Source organism: Harpia harpyja, unplaced genomic scaffold, assembly GCF_026419915.1.
Source record: "Harpia harpyja isolate bHarHar1 unplaced genomic scaffold, bHarHar1 primary haplotype scaffold_400, whole genome shotgun sequence".
Taxonomy (NCBI): Eukaryota; Metazoa; Chordata; class Aves; order Accipitriformes; family Accipitridae; genus Harpia; species Harpia harpyja.
Genome location: NW_026293331.1, coordinates 33,445 through 48,459, shown reverse-complemented (window position 1 = coordinate 48,459; position 15,015 = coordinate 33,445). Strand labels below are relative to the sequence as shown.

Here is a 15,015-nt window from a genome sequence, read left to right as displayed (position 1 = left end):
GGGGCGTGGTCAGAGACCAGGAGGCGTGGTGGCGCACGGGGGCGTGGGTGACGCACGGAGGGGGCGGAGCTTCTCAGTCTGCGCCCCGCCGCCGGGCCGAGCGGCCGCCATGGCCTCGCTGCTCTGCTGCGGGCCTAAGATGGCGGCCTGCGGCCTCGTCCTCAGCGCCTGGGGGGTCGTCATGCTGGTGAGGGGTGGGGGGGGGGTTCTTGTGGGGCGGAGGTCCTGTGGGGGCTGGAGGGAGGCACTGGGGGGGGGCACGGTGGGGCTGAAGGGGGGTCCCGGTGGGTCTGGGGGGGGGATCCTGGGGGGGCAGAGGCTCTGGGGGGGTGTCTTGTGGGGCTCAGGGGGGTCCCGGTGGGTCTGGGGGGGGGGGGTCCTGGGGGGGCTGAGAGGGGGTCCCTGTGGGGCAGAGGCTCTGGGGGGGCTGAAGGGGGGGCAGGGGGGGAAGGGGGGTCCTGTGGGGCTGGGGGGGAGCCTGGTGGGGCTGAGTGGGTTTGTGTGGGGCTGGGACTGAGGGGGGGGGTCCTGTGGGGCTGAAGGGGGGGCTGGGGGGGTCCCTGTGGGGCTGGGGGGGGTTCTGTGGGGCTGGGGGGGGGAAGGTCTGTGGGGCTTCCGAGGGGCTGGGGGGTTATTTGGGAGGTGTCTGTGGGGCTGGGGGGGGGCTATATATGTGGGGCTGGGACCCTATGTGTGGGGCTGGGGGCCCTATATATGGGGGCAGCTCAGACTTGGGGGGGGGCTGCAGCGCCACAGAAGGGGGGGGGAAGGGAGCACAACCCCCCCCTTTCCCCCCAATCCCCCCCCCCCGCCTCCCCCCAGCACCCACTTCCCCTCAGGTGCCCCTGCGTCACCCTGTCCCCATCACACCCCCCCCCCGTGACAAGCGCAGGCAGGGTGAAGGCAGGGAGAAAGGGGGGGTGGGGCAGCCCTGCCTGCACCCCGGGGGGGGTCTCCACACTCCACCCCCCCCCCCCCCCCCAAAAAAAATTACCCCCCCTTTTTTTCCCCAGGTCCTCCTGGGCATCTTCTTCAATGTCCACTCCGCCGTCCTCATCGAGGACGTCCCCTTCACAGAGGAAGACTTTAAAGAGTGAGTCTGGGGGTCGTGGGGGGGGGTTAGGGGGGGGGATCAGCACCCCAAATACCCCCCCCCAACCCTTTTGACCCCCCTTTTTTTTTTTTTTTTTTTTTTCACTTCCCCCCCCCCAAAAAAAAAACCAGCGGCCCGGAGCGGATCTATCGCCTTTACGAACAGGTCAGCTACAACTGCTTCATCGCCGCCGGGCTCTACGCCCTCCTGGGGGGCTTCTCCCTCTGCCAGGGTCGCCTCAACAAGCGCAAGGAGTACATGGTCCGTTAGGGACACCCCGAAAATTTAGGGACCCCCCCCCCCAAAAAAATTAAAGGGGGAGGGGAACCCCTGAAGCCCTCCCCACCCCCCCCGCCCCCAAAACCAGGTGTGGAGGACCAGCTCTTCTCTCCCTGTAGCAACGCAGACCACTATGGACCAGGCACCCCAATAAAACGTGTTGATCCCTACCCCCGTTATGGTGGTTTGTGGGGGGGGGGCGTCCTTTTTTGGGGGGGGGAGAGCGCGCTGGCGGGGGAAGGGGTTAAGGTCAGCGAGAGGAAGGGGTAGAGCGGCGCGGGAGGGGCGCGCTAGGCGGAAGTAGGAGTATGGGGCGGGGCTTGGGGAAGGCGGGGCTTGGGGCGGGGGCTTGAGGGAGAGAGGCGGGGCTTGAGGGGAGCGAGAGCGGCCGGCGGCACCATAGAGGGCGCGCGGGGCAGAGCGTCCCGCCGGGCCGCGACCATAGAGGAGCCGGAGCGGAGGCGGCGGCGGCCGGAGGGGCCGGGGCGGGGGGCGATGACGTCAGCGTCCACGAAGGTGGGTTTTTGGGGGGGGGGGGGGGTGTTCCGGTCGCTTCCGGGAACGGTTGGGCCTCGGGGGGGGGGGTGTCCGGTACTGGTGAGGGGCTCACTTCCGGTTCTGGCCCACTTCCGGTTCGGGGTCCGGGTCGGTCCCTGACCCCAGCGGGGGGTTCCGGGCCCAGGTGTGGTCCCAGTGGGGGCGGTACTGGTCCCAGTTTGGGCCCCAGTTCAGGCCCTGGTCCCAGTTTGGGTCCCAGTTCTGGTCCTGGTGGGGTGGGTACTGGTTCCAGTCCGGCTCCCAGTTCTGGTTCTGGTCCCAGATCAGGTCTGGATCCCAGTTCCAGTCCCAGTGAAGGGGTTCTGGTCCCAGTCTGGGTCCTGGTCTGGAAACCAGTCTGGGTCCCAGTTCTGGTCCCGGTGGGGTGGTACTGGTCCCAGTGCGGCTCCCAGTTCTGGTTCTGGTCCCAGATCAGGTCTGGATCCCAGTTCCAGTCCCAGTGAAGGGGTTCTGGTCCCAGTCTGGGTCCTGGTCTGGAAACTAGTCTGGGTCCCAGTTCTGGTCCCAGTTCAGGTCCCGGTCCCAGTCCCCATCCCCGTTTGGGTTCCAGTCCCAGTTCTGGTCCCAGTACGGTGCTGGTCCTGGCGCTGGTGCCAACCTCAGCACGGTCCCAGTACGGTGCTGGTGCTGATGCTGTCCCAGCGCTGGTGTCGGTTCTGGTCCCGATGCTGCTCCTGGGTGCTGTGTGCCGGTGCCGTGTGCTGGTGCTGGTGTCGATGCTGGTCCTGGGTGCCGGTGCTGGTCCCAGTGCCGGTGTCATTGCTGGTCCCAGTGCCGGTGTTGGTGCCGGTGCTGGTCCCGGTGCCGGTGCCGGTGCCGTCAGGCTGCGGGTCCCCGCAGGTGGGCGAGATCTTCTCGGCGGCTGGGCGCAGCCTTCACCAAACTGGGGGAGCTGACCATGCAGCTGCACCCCGTTTCCGACTCCTCCCCGGCCGGGTGTGAGCGGGGTTTGGGGGCCCGGGGGGGGGGACCTGGGGGGGGCAGGGGGTCCCTGTGGGGCTTGGGGGGTCCCTGTGGGGTGTTTTGGGGGTCCCTGTGGGGCAGCTGACCGTGCAGCTGCACCCCGGCTCCGACTCCTGTCTGAGTGGGAGGGGGTTTGGGGGGGGCCTGGGGGTCCCCTATGGGGCTTCAGGGGTCCCCATAGGTTGTTTTGGGGTCCCTGTGGGGTGTTTTGGGGTCCCTGTGGGGCAGCTGACCATCCAGCTGCACCCTGGCTCTGACTCCTCCCCGGTCCGGTGTGAGCGGGGCTTGGGGGGGGTCCCGGGGGGGGTCCTGGGGGTCCCTATAGGTCTTGGGGGGACCCTAACGGGGCCTCTGGGACTCCCTGTGGGCTCACGGGGTCCCCGTGGGGCTTGGGGGGGCCCCGTGGGGCTTGGCAGGTCCCTATGGGGTGTGTTGGGGTCCCCTGTGGGGTCACGGGGGTCCCTATAGGGGTCTGTGGGGGGTCCCTATGGGGGTCAGGGGTCCCCTATGGGACATGTTGGGGTCCCCTATGGGATCAGAGGGTCCCTATAGGGCTTCGGGGGTCCCTACAGGGTGTTTTGGGGTCCCTGTAGGCTCCCGGGGTCCTTATGGGGTCCCAAGGTCCCTACCGGGGTCTGTGGGGCTCCCTGCGGGGTCCCAGGGGTCCCTATGGGGCGCGTTGGGGTCCCCTACGGGGTCGGGGGTCCCCCACCGGACCCCTCGGGCGCCCTGCTCGCCCCGACACCCGCAATTCCGACCCGCGGGGGCCGAGCTAACGAGACCCCAAAAACGAGCTTTCCCACGCCCCCCCCCCCCCATCGCTTTGGGGGTAACTATAGACCCCCAAACCCCCCGGGGAAGGCGAGCCATAGCGGGGGAAGGGGGAGTCTATAGGGTCAGGGCCCCCCCTTTTTAAACTCCCCCCCCCCAAAAAAAAACCCCCCAAACCCCCCCCAGAGCCAAATGGACGGAGCCGGAGCTGGAGCTGCTCCGGGGCAGCGGGTGAAACGCTTCGGGGAGGACCTGAACCGCATCAGCGCCCTCATCAAGGACCGCACGGTGTAAGGGAGGGGGGGGGGGATGGTTTTTTTTTGGGGTTCCCCCCCCCCAAAAATCTCTCCTCCGCCCCCCAAATCTCTCAAAACCTCCCCCCCACCCCCAATTTTGTATTTTTTTAGGGCTCAGATCAAAGCGACGGCCAAGCGCAAAGCCCTACGAGGACAGCGGCGTTCCCCTCCCTGCCGACTCCCCCCAAAAAAGGACCCCGGAAAGGAGGGTGGGGGGGGACCCCAAGTTGGGGCCCCCCCCGGGGGACACCCCCCATGACCCACCCCGGTCCCCCTGGGAAGAGAGCAGAAAGTTGCAGGTAAGGGGGTTTGGGGGTGTCACTGCCGCTTGCCCCCCCCTTTCTTTCTTTCTTCCTGGGGTCTCCATCTCCTCCCCCTGACCCCCCCCCTTTTATTTTGGGGGGTCCCCCTGAGTTCCCCCCCCCAGGGTCCCCACATCCCCTTGGGGTCCCCCTGACCTCCCCCCCAGGGTCCCCATCACCTCCTTGCCCCCCCCTTTTATTTTAGGGGTCCCCCATCCCCTCTGGGGACCTCCTGAGCCCCCCCTGAGTCCCCATCTCCTCCTTGACCCCCCCTTTTATTTTTTGGGGTCCCCTGAGCTCCCCCAAGTTCCCCACATCCCCCCTGGGGTCCCCCTGAATCCCCCCCAGGCTCCCCATCTCCCTTGACCCCCCCCTTTTATTTTTGGGGTCCCCCTGACCCCCCAGGGTCCCCATCTCCTCCCTGACCCCCCCCTTTTATTCTTGGGTCTCCCTGAGCCCCCCCCCGCCCCCAGGGTCCCCTTGTCCCCTCTGGGGTCCTCCCTGCCCCCCCCTTTTCTCCCTGGGGGTCCCCCCAACCTTCTCGGGGTCACCCTGACCCCCCCCCTTTTTGTGTGTCCCCCCCCCAAGATGTCACCCTGAGTGACACCGAAGCCACCGGGGACCTCGTGGACATCGAGGGGCTCAGCGAGACCCCCCCCGCCAAGAAGCTCAACTTCGACCAGGGTATGGGGGGGCTGGGGGGGGGGGTGTTCCCCAAGATCTTGGGGGTCCCCAGAATCTTGAGGGGGAGCCCAAAATTTTGGGGGGGGTGCACCTGGGGCACCCCTCGTCACCTTCTCTCCCTCTTTCCAGACAGCTTGAACCTCGACTCGGGGACGCTCGGCCCCCCCCGGAGACCGGCCCTCTGCTCTCCCGCTGACCCCACCAAGCCCCCTGGGGCCCCCCCAAACTTCCCGGGGTGTTCCCAGACCCCCCCAGTCTTTCCTGGGCTTCCCCCAGACCCCCCTGGGGACCCCCCCCCCTCCTTTGGCATCCCTAGACCCTTTTGGGGACACCCCCACCCCTTTGGGGTCCCCTAGAGCCCCCTCCGACCCCCCTGGGGACCCCCCAACTCTTTTGGGGTCCCCTAACCCCCCCCACCAGACCCCTTTGGGGACCCCCCCCACTCCCCTAGAGCCCACCCCAAACCACGTGCAGACCTCCCCTACCCCCAGAGCCCCCCGCCACCCCATTTTGGGGTCCCCCATAGCCCAGCCAACCCCACCTTGGGGCCCCCCCCACCCCCTTGGGGTCCCCCAGAACCCCTCCCATTTTGGGGTCCCCCAGAGCCCCCCTGATCCCTTTGGGGTCCCCCAAAGCCCCCCCCCAGTCTCCCCTGGGGACGCCCCCAGACCCCTCTGGGACCACCCCCCCACCCCCACACTCCCTTAGGGGACCCCCCCCGTGGGACCCCCCCACTGTTTTGGGGTCCCCCAAAGCCCCTTGGTGACCCCCCCACCCCTTTGAGGACCCCCCGCCCCCCCCCTTCCAAGGGACCCCCCCCCCCATGGGGTGACAGGGTCCCCATGGGGTGCTATGGGGGGGGGGGGCAGCAGAAGGGGGGACCCCCCCCATCACCCCCCCCCACCCAATTAAAAGGTCGGGGTCCCCCCCCGGCGTTTCGGTGTCACCGTGTCCTGCCAGTGTCTTGGGGGGGGGGGGGGTGTCACCATCTTGGGGGGGGGATGACACGACCCTCAGTGGCCCCTGTGCCCCCAAACCAGTGTCCCCAGTGCCCCCCCCTCCCCCATGTCACCCCCAAACTGGTGTCCCTGCCCCCCCCCATGTCGTCCCCCCCGTCCCCTGGGTACTGGGGGGGGCCCTCAGATTTGGGGATTCCCCCCCATGGGTCGTTTGCCCCCCCCCCCCCCCCCCCCAAAGCCAGGGTGCTGGGTTCGAGCCTTTATTGGGGTGACACCGGGTAAGGGGGGCACAGTGACCCCCCCCAATTTTGGGGGGGGTTGCAGGGAGGGTTTGGGGGGGGCTTTATGGGGTGCAGAGATGTGGGGGGGTGATGGAGGAGTTTGGGGGTGCAGAGATTTGGGGGGGGGCTGTTGGGGTTCCCTGGGGGGTGCAGGAGGGTTTGGGGGGGGGCTCTATGGGGTGGGCTCTGGGGGGCCGCAGGGGCATTTGGGGGGGCTCTGTTGGGGGGGGGCTGGGGGAGCAGGGGGATTTGGGGGGAGCTTTTTGGGGTGGGGGGGGTGCAGGAGGGTTTGGGGGGGCTCTGTGTTGGGGGGGTGCAGGGGGGTGTTTGGGGTGCAGGAGGGGCTGTAGGGGGGTACAAGGGGGGTGTATGGGGATTTGGGGGGGTCTGTATGGGGTGGGGGGTGCAGAGGGGGTGTCTGGGGGTGCAGGGGAGGTCTGGGGAGTATGGGGGGGGTTGGGGGTGCGGGGGGGGGGGGGTCTATGGGGGGTGCGGGGGGGTGTGTTGGGGGGGGTTGGGGGGTGTCGGGGGGCTGTGCCGGGGCTTTGGTTCTGCTTGAGGTGGGGGCGGGGGGGACACGTGGCTGCGGTTGGGGCTGGCCGAGTCCGGGGGGGGGACGGGGGGGGCCCCACGCCAACACCGGTGCGGGTGCTGGTGCGGGGTGCAGCGCGGCACGGTGGGACGCCGGCGCCGACGGCGACGCCGGCGCGTTGGGATGCCGGCGCCGACGCGTTGGGACGCCAAACCCGACGCCGATGGTTGCCGGCGCCCGTTCCCGCGCGGTGCCGTGCCGCCGCGGCTGTGGTGGAGGCGCCGGTGCCGACGGCGACGCAGTGGGGTTACCGATACCAGTGGGGGCTTCTTGGGTGCGTTGGGTTGGGTTGGGTTGGGGTGCGTTGGGTTGGGTTGGGGTGCCAATGCCAACGCTGACGCCCGGGTGCCAACACGGTGGGGTTACCGATACCAGTGGGGGTTCTTTGGGGTGCGTTGGGCTGTGTTGGGGGTGCGTTGGGGTGCCGGTGCCGGTGCCGGTGCGGTCAGAGCTGGTGGCAGCGCTCTTGCCGGGCTGTAGTGCTCGAACTGGCTCTTCCAGCGCATCATGTAGGAGCTCCAGCGGTGAAACTCCAACCGCCATTGCCGCTCCGCCTCCTCCATCGGGCCTGGCCCCCACAGGCTCAGTGAGGGGGGGGGGGACACCCCAAAACCGACACCGTCACCCCCAAACCCTCCCCAAACCAAACCATCCCTGGTGCACCAGCTCCTCCATGGGGCTACAGCCAAGGTGGGGAGACACCGCCGCCCCCCAAAGATGCCACCCACCCCCCCCCCCGCACCCCAAAATTGACCCTGTGTCCCCAAAACTGAGACCGGGACCCCCAGCGCCACGTGTGTGTCCCCCCCACCTCCCTGATGTCACCCTTCCCCATGTCCCCACACAACCCCGGTGTCGCCTCCCGTGATCCCCATCATCTCGTGTCGTCCCCCCACAACCCCGATGTCGCCTCCCCACGTCCCCCATCACCCCCCGGCGCCACCTCCCCCGGTACCCCCGTCCCCGTGTCCCCCCCCCGTGTCCCCCCTCACCGGTGACGTTGAGCAGTTTGGGGAGGAAGCGCGTCCAGAAGGCGCAGGCCTGGGCGCGGAGGCCGTGGGCCACGGCCAAGGGCCGGGCGTTGAGGCGGGCGTAGCGCTGCCCCGACGCCGTGTACGACGGCCAGCGCCGCTCCCGCTCCGACGGCTCGTTGGGGTCCCCTGCGGCGACGGCCTCAGCGTGGCCTCGACACCACCGCTCTCGTACCCGTCCCACCCCATCCCATCCCGTCCCTCCATCTAGGTTGGCTTATCTTCATCCATCCATGTTGTCTACCCTCCGTCGCTCCACCCATCTGTCTACGTGGGTGCATCTTCATCCACCCACCCACCCCCTTCAACATCTACGTAGACTTACCTTCATCCCTCTGCCCACCCAACCCTTCAATCAGCCCTCTACGTAGGCTTCTCCTCAGCCTCTCCACCATCTACCATCTGTCCACCGACCCTTCAATCGACCATCTACGCAGACTTTTCTTCACCCCTCCCTCCGTCTGTGCCTTCTACCCTCCGTCCCTACCTCCACCCATCCATCCCTCCATCCACCCAACCCTTCAATCAACCATCTGCGTAGGCTTATCTTCATCCTCCATCCCTCCACCCAACCCTTCAACCAGCTACACAGGCGCATCTTCATCCATCCATCCAACGGTTCAACCAACCATCTATGTAGGCACATCTTCATCCCTCCATCCATCCACCCAACCCTTCAGCATTTACGTAGGCAAATCTTCATCCCTCCATCCATCCCTCCATCCATCCACCCACCCAAGCTTTCAATCAGCCATCTTCGTAGGATTATCTTCTCCATCCATCCACCCAACCCTTCAACCACCTACGTAGGTCCATCTTCATCCATCTACCCATGCCGCCCAACCCTTCAGCATTTACGTAGCCTTATCTTCATCCATCCATCCGCCCAACCCTTCAACCATCTCCGTAGGCTTTATCTCCATCCGCCCACCCAACCCTTCGGCACCTACGTAGGTGCATCTTCGTCCCTCCATCCGCGTCTTCCACCCACCGCCCCCCTCCGTGGCACCTACCCCGCTGCGCGCAAAGTTGCCCCAGTAGCGCATGATCCTGCGGCTGAGCTGCTCCTCCTCGGCCGTGTAGTTGAGGCTGGGGGTTGAGGGGTTGCCCGAAGACGAACCTCGATCTCGTAGCCGTGAGGGACCCCCATCCACGGCGGCCACAGCAGGTTGGACGCTCGATGGTCGAAGAGGTAAGCGAAGACCGTCCCGCCCCGCTCCGCCCACCGCTGGGCGAAGTGCATCAGGGGACACACCACGTTTGTGGTCCCCCCACGATGTCATCCAGCGCCTCCCGGTTCTTCACGGGGTTATCTTGGTCCAACCAGTCGGTGTACTGCAAGACCACCGCCTCCGCCGCCAGCTCGTTTGGGCTTGGGGCACCCCCCAACCTCACCCCCCCCAAAAACTCCTCCCGGCTAATTAAGCTCTCGTTATCTTTCCCCGAAACCCGGCACCCCCGTAGACCAAGAAGTAGGTGCCTTCGTCTTGGACGGCTCCCAGAAGCACCTCGGCCTCGGGGCGACCGCTGGCCCCCAACAAGGCTTCGGGGGGTGTCCACCAAGAAGTCCCCGTCCACCCACCGGCACGAAGGCGAAGCGGAAGACCCCTTGTTGAGGCAACACCGCCGCCTCTTGCCTCTACCAACTCCGGCGGCGTCTTGCCTCGGAGACAACCTAACAGCTCCGTCTCGTTGGCGACGGTGCCAGCCGCCAGCCGCATCCCACCAGTTTGCCCAAGGTGGCCGCTCGCCGTCGTCCCTCCGCCGACCCCCCACGGTGGCCCACGGACCGTTGGGGGACCCGCTTTGTAGGACGGCCCGGCGAAAGAGGGGGACGGCTGGTGGCGGACAACAAGTGCAAACCGACGGAGGCGGCACCGGCGCTTTCCCCGAAGAGGGTGACGGCGCCGGGCGTCTCCGCCGAAGGCGCCGATGTTGCTTTGAACCCCATCTCAAAGCCAACCGTTGATCCAACAACCCGACGTTACCCCGGCGCTTCCGGGTGTCCCGGTAAAGCCAAGAAACCCAAAGCGCCGACCCGGGTAGTTCATGGAGACCACCACCACCCCTTCGGCGGCGGCGAGGTAGCGTCCGTCGTAGACGTCCAAGGAGGCGGCTCCGCTGTAGAAGCCGCCGCCGTAGATCCAAACCAAGACGGGGACGGCGGTGGAAGGTCGAGGAGCCGGTACCCAAACGTTGAGGTAGAGACAATCTTCGCTCATCTCCCGGTTGGGGTTCCACATCTCGGAACCACCAAAACCGGGGAACATGGTGTCCACCGCCTGGTAACAAGCGTGACGGTGGGAAGAAGCATCCAACACCCCGCGCCAAGATCTCACCGGACGAGGGGGGTTGGAAACGAAGATGACCCAACGGGGGTTCGGCATAAGGGATCCCCAAAAAGGCGATGACGTGGTCGGTGCCGGCCGGTAGACGGATACCTCTCACCGGAACCGCCGGCGGTGGGGACCACCAGCTCGTCGGCGTTGGCCGGGACGGTGGGGAGAAGAAAGAGGAGGAGAACCGGGAACGCCGGGGACGCCCGGCCCCCCATGGTGCAGGAGGCTGCGGAGAGAGACGGAGTTGGGGGGGGGGGGACGGGGCCCCCTTGGGGTGGGGGGGGGGCCACCCGGGGGTGATGGGAGATGGGGGGGGCATCTGGGTGATGGGGGGCACCCGGGTGCAATGGGACCCATGGAGTTGGGGGGCATCTATGGGGCTGGGGGGCAGCCATGGGGCTAGGGGGGGACCCTGGTGCAATGGGCCCCCTCTGTGCTGTGGGACACCCCCCCCCGGTGCTGGCGGACCCCCAGTTCTATGCCCCCCGCCCCGCCCAGTGCAGTGGGGACCCCCACCCATGGGTGCCATCACCGCCGCGTTATCGGCTGCCGGCGGCTGGGCGGGGTCCCCGGACGTCGGGTCCCAGCATCCCCAGTGCCCCCCCAGTGCCCCCCTGCCCGGCCCCATGGTCCCTCTGTCCCTGCCGGTGGCTTGGGCCACGGCTGTGGGGCAGGGCTATGGGGCAGAGTCACGGCCGTGGGGCAGGGCTATGGGGCAGAGCTATGGGCTCCACTTGGGGCAGGTCTGTGGCCGTGGGACACCCTGGGCTGGGTGCTGGGTAGCTGCCCGCCCCCCCCCCCCACCCCGTAGGGCCCCCCCCCTCCAGGGGCCCCCCCCGGGGGGCAGCTGTGGGGCCGGGGCAGGTGGCAGCTCCCGAAATAGCCCCATAAATCCCCGGGCGGAAACTGCCGGGGGCGGGGGGGGGGTCACACGTGTGTGCAAGCGTGTGCGCCAGGGGTCGGGGGGGGGCACACGCGTGTAACGGCGCCTGCGAGTGCGTGTGTGTGAGCCCCACCCCACAGGGACGCCCCCCAGCCCCCCATAGATCTGGCCCTATAGGGAGTCTCCTATGGGTCTGGCCCTGTAGAACCCTGCCCCATAGGGAGACACCCCCCCCCCCATACATCCATAGGGAGACACCCATCCCCCTACACAGCCAGCCCCATAGGGACACCCAGCCCCTATACAGCCATAGGGAGATGCCCAGCCCCTATACATCCAGCCTCATAGAACCTGCCCCACAGGGAGACAACACCCCCCCCCATCCCCTACACATCCACAGGGAGACGCCCATCCCCCTACACAGCCAGCCCCATGGAGCCCAGCCCCATAGGGACACCCTGCCCCACAGAAGGACCCCCATCATCCCCTATACATCCCTAGGGGGACCCCCAGCCCCTACAGACCCACACCCATAGAGCCCTGCCCTATAGGGGAACCCCCCCATCCCCTATACATCCACAGGGAGACCCCCCCCCATCCCCTATAGACCCAGCCCCACAGACACCTGCCCTATAGGGACCCCCAGAGCCCCCCCCGCCCCACAGGAGAACCCCATCGTCCACTCTACATCCCTAGGGAGACCCCCAGCCCTTATAGACCCTGCCCCATAGGGAGACCCCATCCTCTATACATCCACAGGGAGACACCCTCCCCCATCTCCTATACGCCCAGCCCCATAGAGCCCTGCCCTATAGGGAAACCCCCCCCATCCCCTATACATCCACAGGTTGTCCCCCCCTAGCCCCTATAGGCCCAGCCCCATAGACACCTGCCCTATAGGGACCCCCCCATCCCCTATACATCCCTAGGGAGAAACCCCCCCCCATCTCCTATATGCCCAGCCCCATAGAGCCCTGCCCTATAGGGAAACCCCCCTAACCCCTATACATCCACAGGGTGACCCCCCCAGCCCCTATAGACCCAGCCCTATAGAGCCCTGCCCCCACAGGGACCCCCCCCCTCCGCCCCTCCCCCCCCCATTGCAAGTGGTACCCGAGGGTGGGGCGGGGGGGGGGGGAGGGGAAGGGGGGGAGGGATGGAGGGGGGGGATGGGGGCTCATGGGGGGCAATGGGGGGGGAGGGGAGGGGGGAGGGGGAGGGCTGGGGGATGGGGGGATGGGGGGCGATGGAGGGGGATGGAAGGGATGGAGAGGTGGGGGGAGGGGGAGGGATGGGGCTGGAGGCCGGGGGGGGGGGGGGGGGGGGGACAGAGGGCCGGACCCGCTCTCGCCTCCGTCCTGCGTCGCTTCTGCTCCGGCGTCTGGAAAAACACCGGGGGGGGAAGGGTTAAATTGGGGGGGGGGGAGGGGGGAGGGGTCACATGGAGCCGCCCCCTCCCCCTGCTGCAGTGCCGCCCCCTCCCCCAAGCCCCGGGGGGGGGATCCGGGCGGCCGGGGGGCTGCGCACCCCCCTCCCCCACCCAGCACCCAACCGGGGGGGGGGGCTGCCCCCACTGCTGCCCCACTGCACTGCAGTGCTCCACTGCTGCCCCACTGCAACCCCACTGCTGCCCCACTGCACTGCAGCAGTGCTCCATTGCAGCCCCACTGCAGCCTCCATTGCATCTCCATTGCAGCCCCATTGCAGCCCCACTGCAGCCCCCACTGCGCTGCCCCAGGTGTCCGCCCCCCCAGTGCTATAATTATCCCGGGGGAACCCGAGCCGGGCCGGGACCCCCCCCGTGTCCGGGCCGTGGGGGTGTGTGCGCGCACACGCGTGTGTCACCGGGGACCCCCCGCGCGTGTACATACGTGTGCCACTGGCACCCCATAGTGCGCGCACACGTGTCACCAGGAGCCCCATACTGCACACGCGTGTGCTGCCAAGACCCCCACGTGTGTACATGCGTGTGCCACCACATGTGCACACACGTGTGTGTCACCGGGACTCTGGTATTTACATACGTGTGTCACCGAGGACCCCTCTATTGCACACGTGTGTGCCATGGGGACCTCCATATTTTTACATATGTGTGCCACCAGCACCCCATAGTGCACATGTGTGTGTCACCAGCACCCCTCTATTGCACACGCGTGTGCCACTGGACCCCTATATTTTACATACGTGTGTCACAGGGACCCCTCTATTGTACACGCGTGTGCCACCCGGCACCCCGTAGTGCACACGCATGGTTCCCCCCGTATTTACATACGTGTGCCATGGGGACCCCTCTATTGCACACGCGTGCGAGGGGGTCACGTGTGCCGGGCGTGTTGTTCCCCCCCCCCGTGCCCGTCCCCACCCGTGGGTGCCCGAGTCACCCGGACAAAGGTCCCCGGCCCCGCCTGCGGCACCCCTGCCCTCCAGTTGGGGGGGGGGGTGGCACCCGTGATGTCAGCAGGGGGGACACACGCCCCATCACGTGTCACTGGGGACCCTGGGGGGACCCCAAACCTGTCCCTGCCCCCCCTTGTCCTGCCAAGGGCCGCCCAGCACCGGGACAGACCCGTCCCCACGTCCCCACCACGTACCGGGACAGACCCGTCCCACGTCCCCACCGAACATGAGGACCACCCCCCTGTCCCACGTCCCCACCACGTACCAGGACAACCCCACGTCCCCACCGAACTGAGAACACCCCGACGTCCCCCCATGTCCCACAGCCCCCAGACAGGAGGACCACCCCCTGTCCCCTGTCCCCCATGTCCCCACCAAGCATGAGGACAACCCCACATCCCCCATGTCCCCGGTCCCCACGTCCCCCACCATGAGCCAGGACAACCCCACGTCCCCACGTCCCCACCAAACGAGGAGAACCCCATCTCCCCCACGTCCCCACCAACCCCCCCGACATCTCCCCACCCCTCCTCTAGGGTGCTGCCACCCATTTATGACCCAACCCCATGCCAAAACCAACCCCCCCCCCCCGGAGTGGAGGAAATGCCACCCGACTGCCGGGCGTGACGATGACGCCGTGACATTCTCTGATACGTGTGTCACCACGTGTGTCACGCCCCTTTCACCCCCTGCCCCGCCCAATCACCCTTATTGCACAACCGAAATGGTGGGGACAAGGGTCCGAGACGCCCCCCCCCAGCGTCATATTTCTGGGGGCCGCACCTCGGCCACGCGGTTCAGTTGGTTCCCGGCACCGCGGAGGAAGGACGGGGGCCATGGCGGGGTGGCCGGGGCGGTTGGACGGTCGTCCTCTTGGGTTGGACGGTGGTAGGTGAGTTTTGGAGACCCACCAGCAAGGGGGAAGGGGGAGAAGATGGCAGCGGCGAGGTTGGAGGGCATCCAGGCACAAAGGAAGAGGAGGAGGAGGAGGAGGAGGAGGGAGGCAAGGGAAGGTTGGGGTCTTCTCCACGGGGAGGTTGTTGGGTTGGGGGACACGGTGGGGGGAGGGTTGGGGGGTGGTGGTCTGGTCACGCAGCGTCGAGGTGAGGAAGCAGCTTTGGCGCTTCTGCCAACTCGTTGGAGAAGTCCAGCTGAGGTCGGGGAATGGAGGGGACGCCAGGGCTGTCAACCGCTGCAGAAGGAGCCACAATCTCAGCAGCTTCCTCCACGGTCTTCACCACAGGAGCCACCACCACTACAACAGGTATCAACAGCTCAGGACAAACCGACATCACGGTGACCACCTCAGGCACTGTCACCTCCAGAGACGTGGCCTCCCTGGCTTCCACAACCATCTCAGGACAGTCGTCCACTGACTTCTCCACCACTGGAGTCACCTCTACTGCTGCCACCTCCACAGAGGTGACCTCCACAGCAGCACCCACCACCTCAGAAGATTCCTCCACTGCTGTCTCCACCACAGGAGCCACTGCCAGCACTGTCACCTCCACAGATGTGACCTCCATGGCTTCCACGACTATCTCAGCACAGACCTCTACTGCCATCTCGACCACTGGAGCCATCTCC

The 15,015-nt window shown here is 67.1% G+C and overlaps 3 protein-coding genes across 3 annotated transcripts; 2 read left to right on the top strand and 1 right to left on the bottom strand.

Annotated features, from left to right (window-relative positions):
• Window positions 1–47: 47 nt before the first annotated feature.
• On the top strand, window positions 48–1,542 carry RNASEK (ribonuclease K). The gene is made up of 3 exons (XM_052779680.1): window positions 48–187; window positions 1,014–1,093; window positions 1,225–1,542. Exons 1-3 carry the CDS (start codon window positions 110–112, stop codon window positions 1,361–1,363), a joined length of 297 nt encoding a protein of 98 aa, XP_052635640.1. The 5' UTR covers window positions 48–109; the 3' UTR covers window positions 1,364–1,542.
• Window positions 1,543–1,736: 194 nt separating this feature from the next.
• CUNH17orf49 (chromosome unknown C17orf49 homolog) lies at window positions 1,737–5,303 on the top strand. The gene is given in 10 exon segments (XM_052779678.1): window positions 1,737–1,888; window positions 2,771–2,794; window positions 2,796–2,866; window positions 3,851–3,893; window positions 3,896–3,954; window positions 4,072–4,105; window positions 4,107–4,220; window positions 4,253–4,259; window positions 4,851–4,946; window positions 5,076–5,303. Coding segments are annotated over 10 exon segments (696 nt in total). The 5' UTR covers window positions 1,737–1,867; the 3' UTR covers window position 5,303.
• Window positions 5,304–7,223: 1,920 nt separating this feature from the next.
• LOC128138399 (acetylcholinesterase-like) lies at window positions 7,224–14,388 on the bottom strand. Its single transcript, XM_052779676.1, is given in 18 exon segments — window positions 7,224–7,250; window positions 7,252–7,346; window positions 7,771–7,938; window positions 8,819–8,918; window positions 8,921–9,079; window positions 9,082–9,252; window positions 9,255–9,383; window positions 9,386–9,445; window positions 9,447–9,524; window positions 9,527–9,571; window positions 9,574–9,654; window positions 9,656–9,721; window positions 9,723–9,755; window positions 9,757–9,800; window positions 9,803–10,160; window positions 10,162–10,374; window positions 12,373–12,438; window positions 14,212–14,388. Coding segments are annotated over 18 exon segments (2,070 nt in total).
• Window positions 14,389–15,015: the final 627 nt, after the last annotated feature.

Excerpts from the sequence above, each read along its gene's own strand:
- RNASEK (XM_052779680.1), top strand. The coding sequence starts at position 110 with ATGGCCTCGCTGCTCTGCTGCGGGCCTAAGATGGCGGCCTGCGGCCTC. Across the intron at positions 188-1,013 it reads CCTGGGGGGTCGTCATGCTG|GTCCTCCTGGGCATCTTCTT; the intron begins GTGAGGGGTGGG and ends TTTTTTCCCCAG. Across the intron at positions 1,094-1,224 it reads ACAGAGGAAGACTTTAAAGA|CGGCCCGGAGCGGATCTATC; the intron begins GTGAGTCTGGGG and ends AAAAAAAACCAG.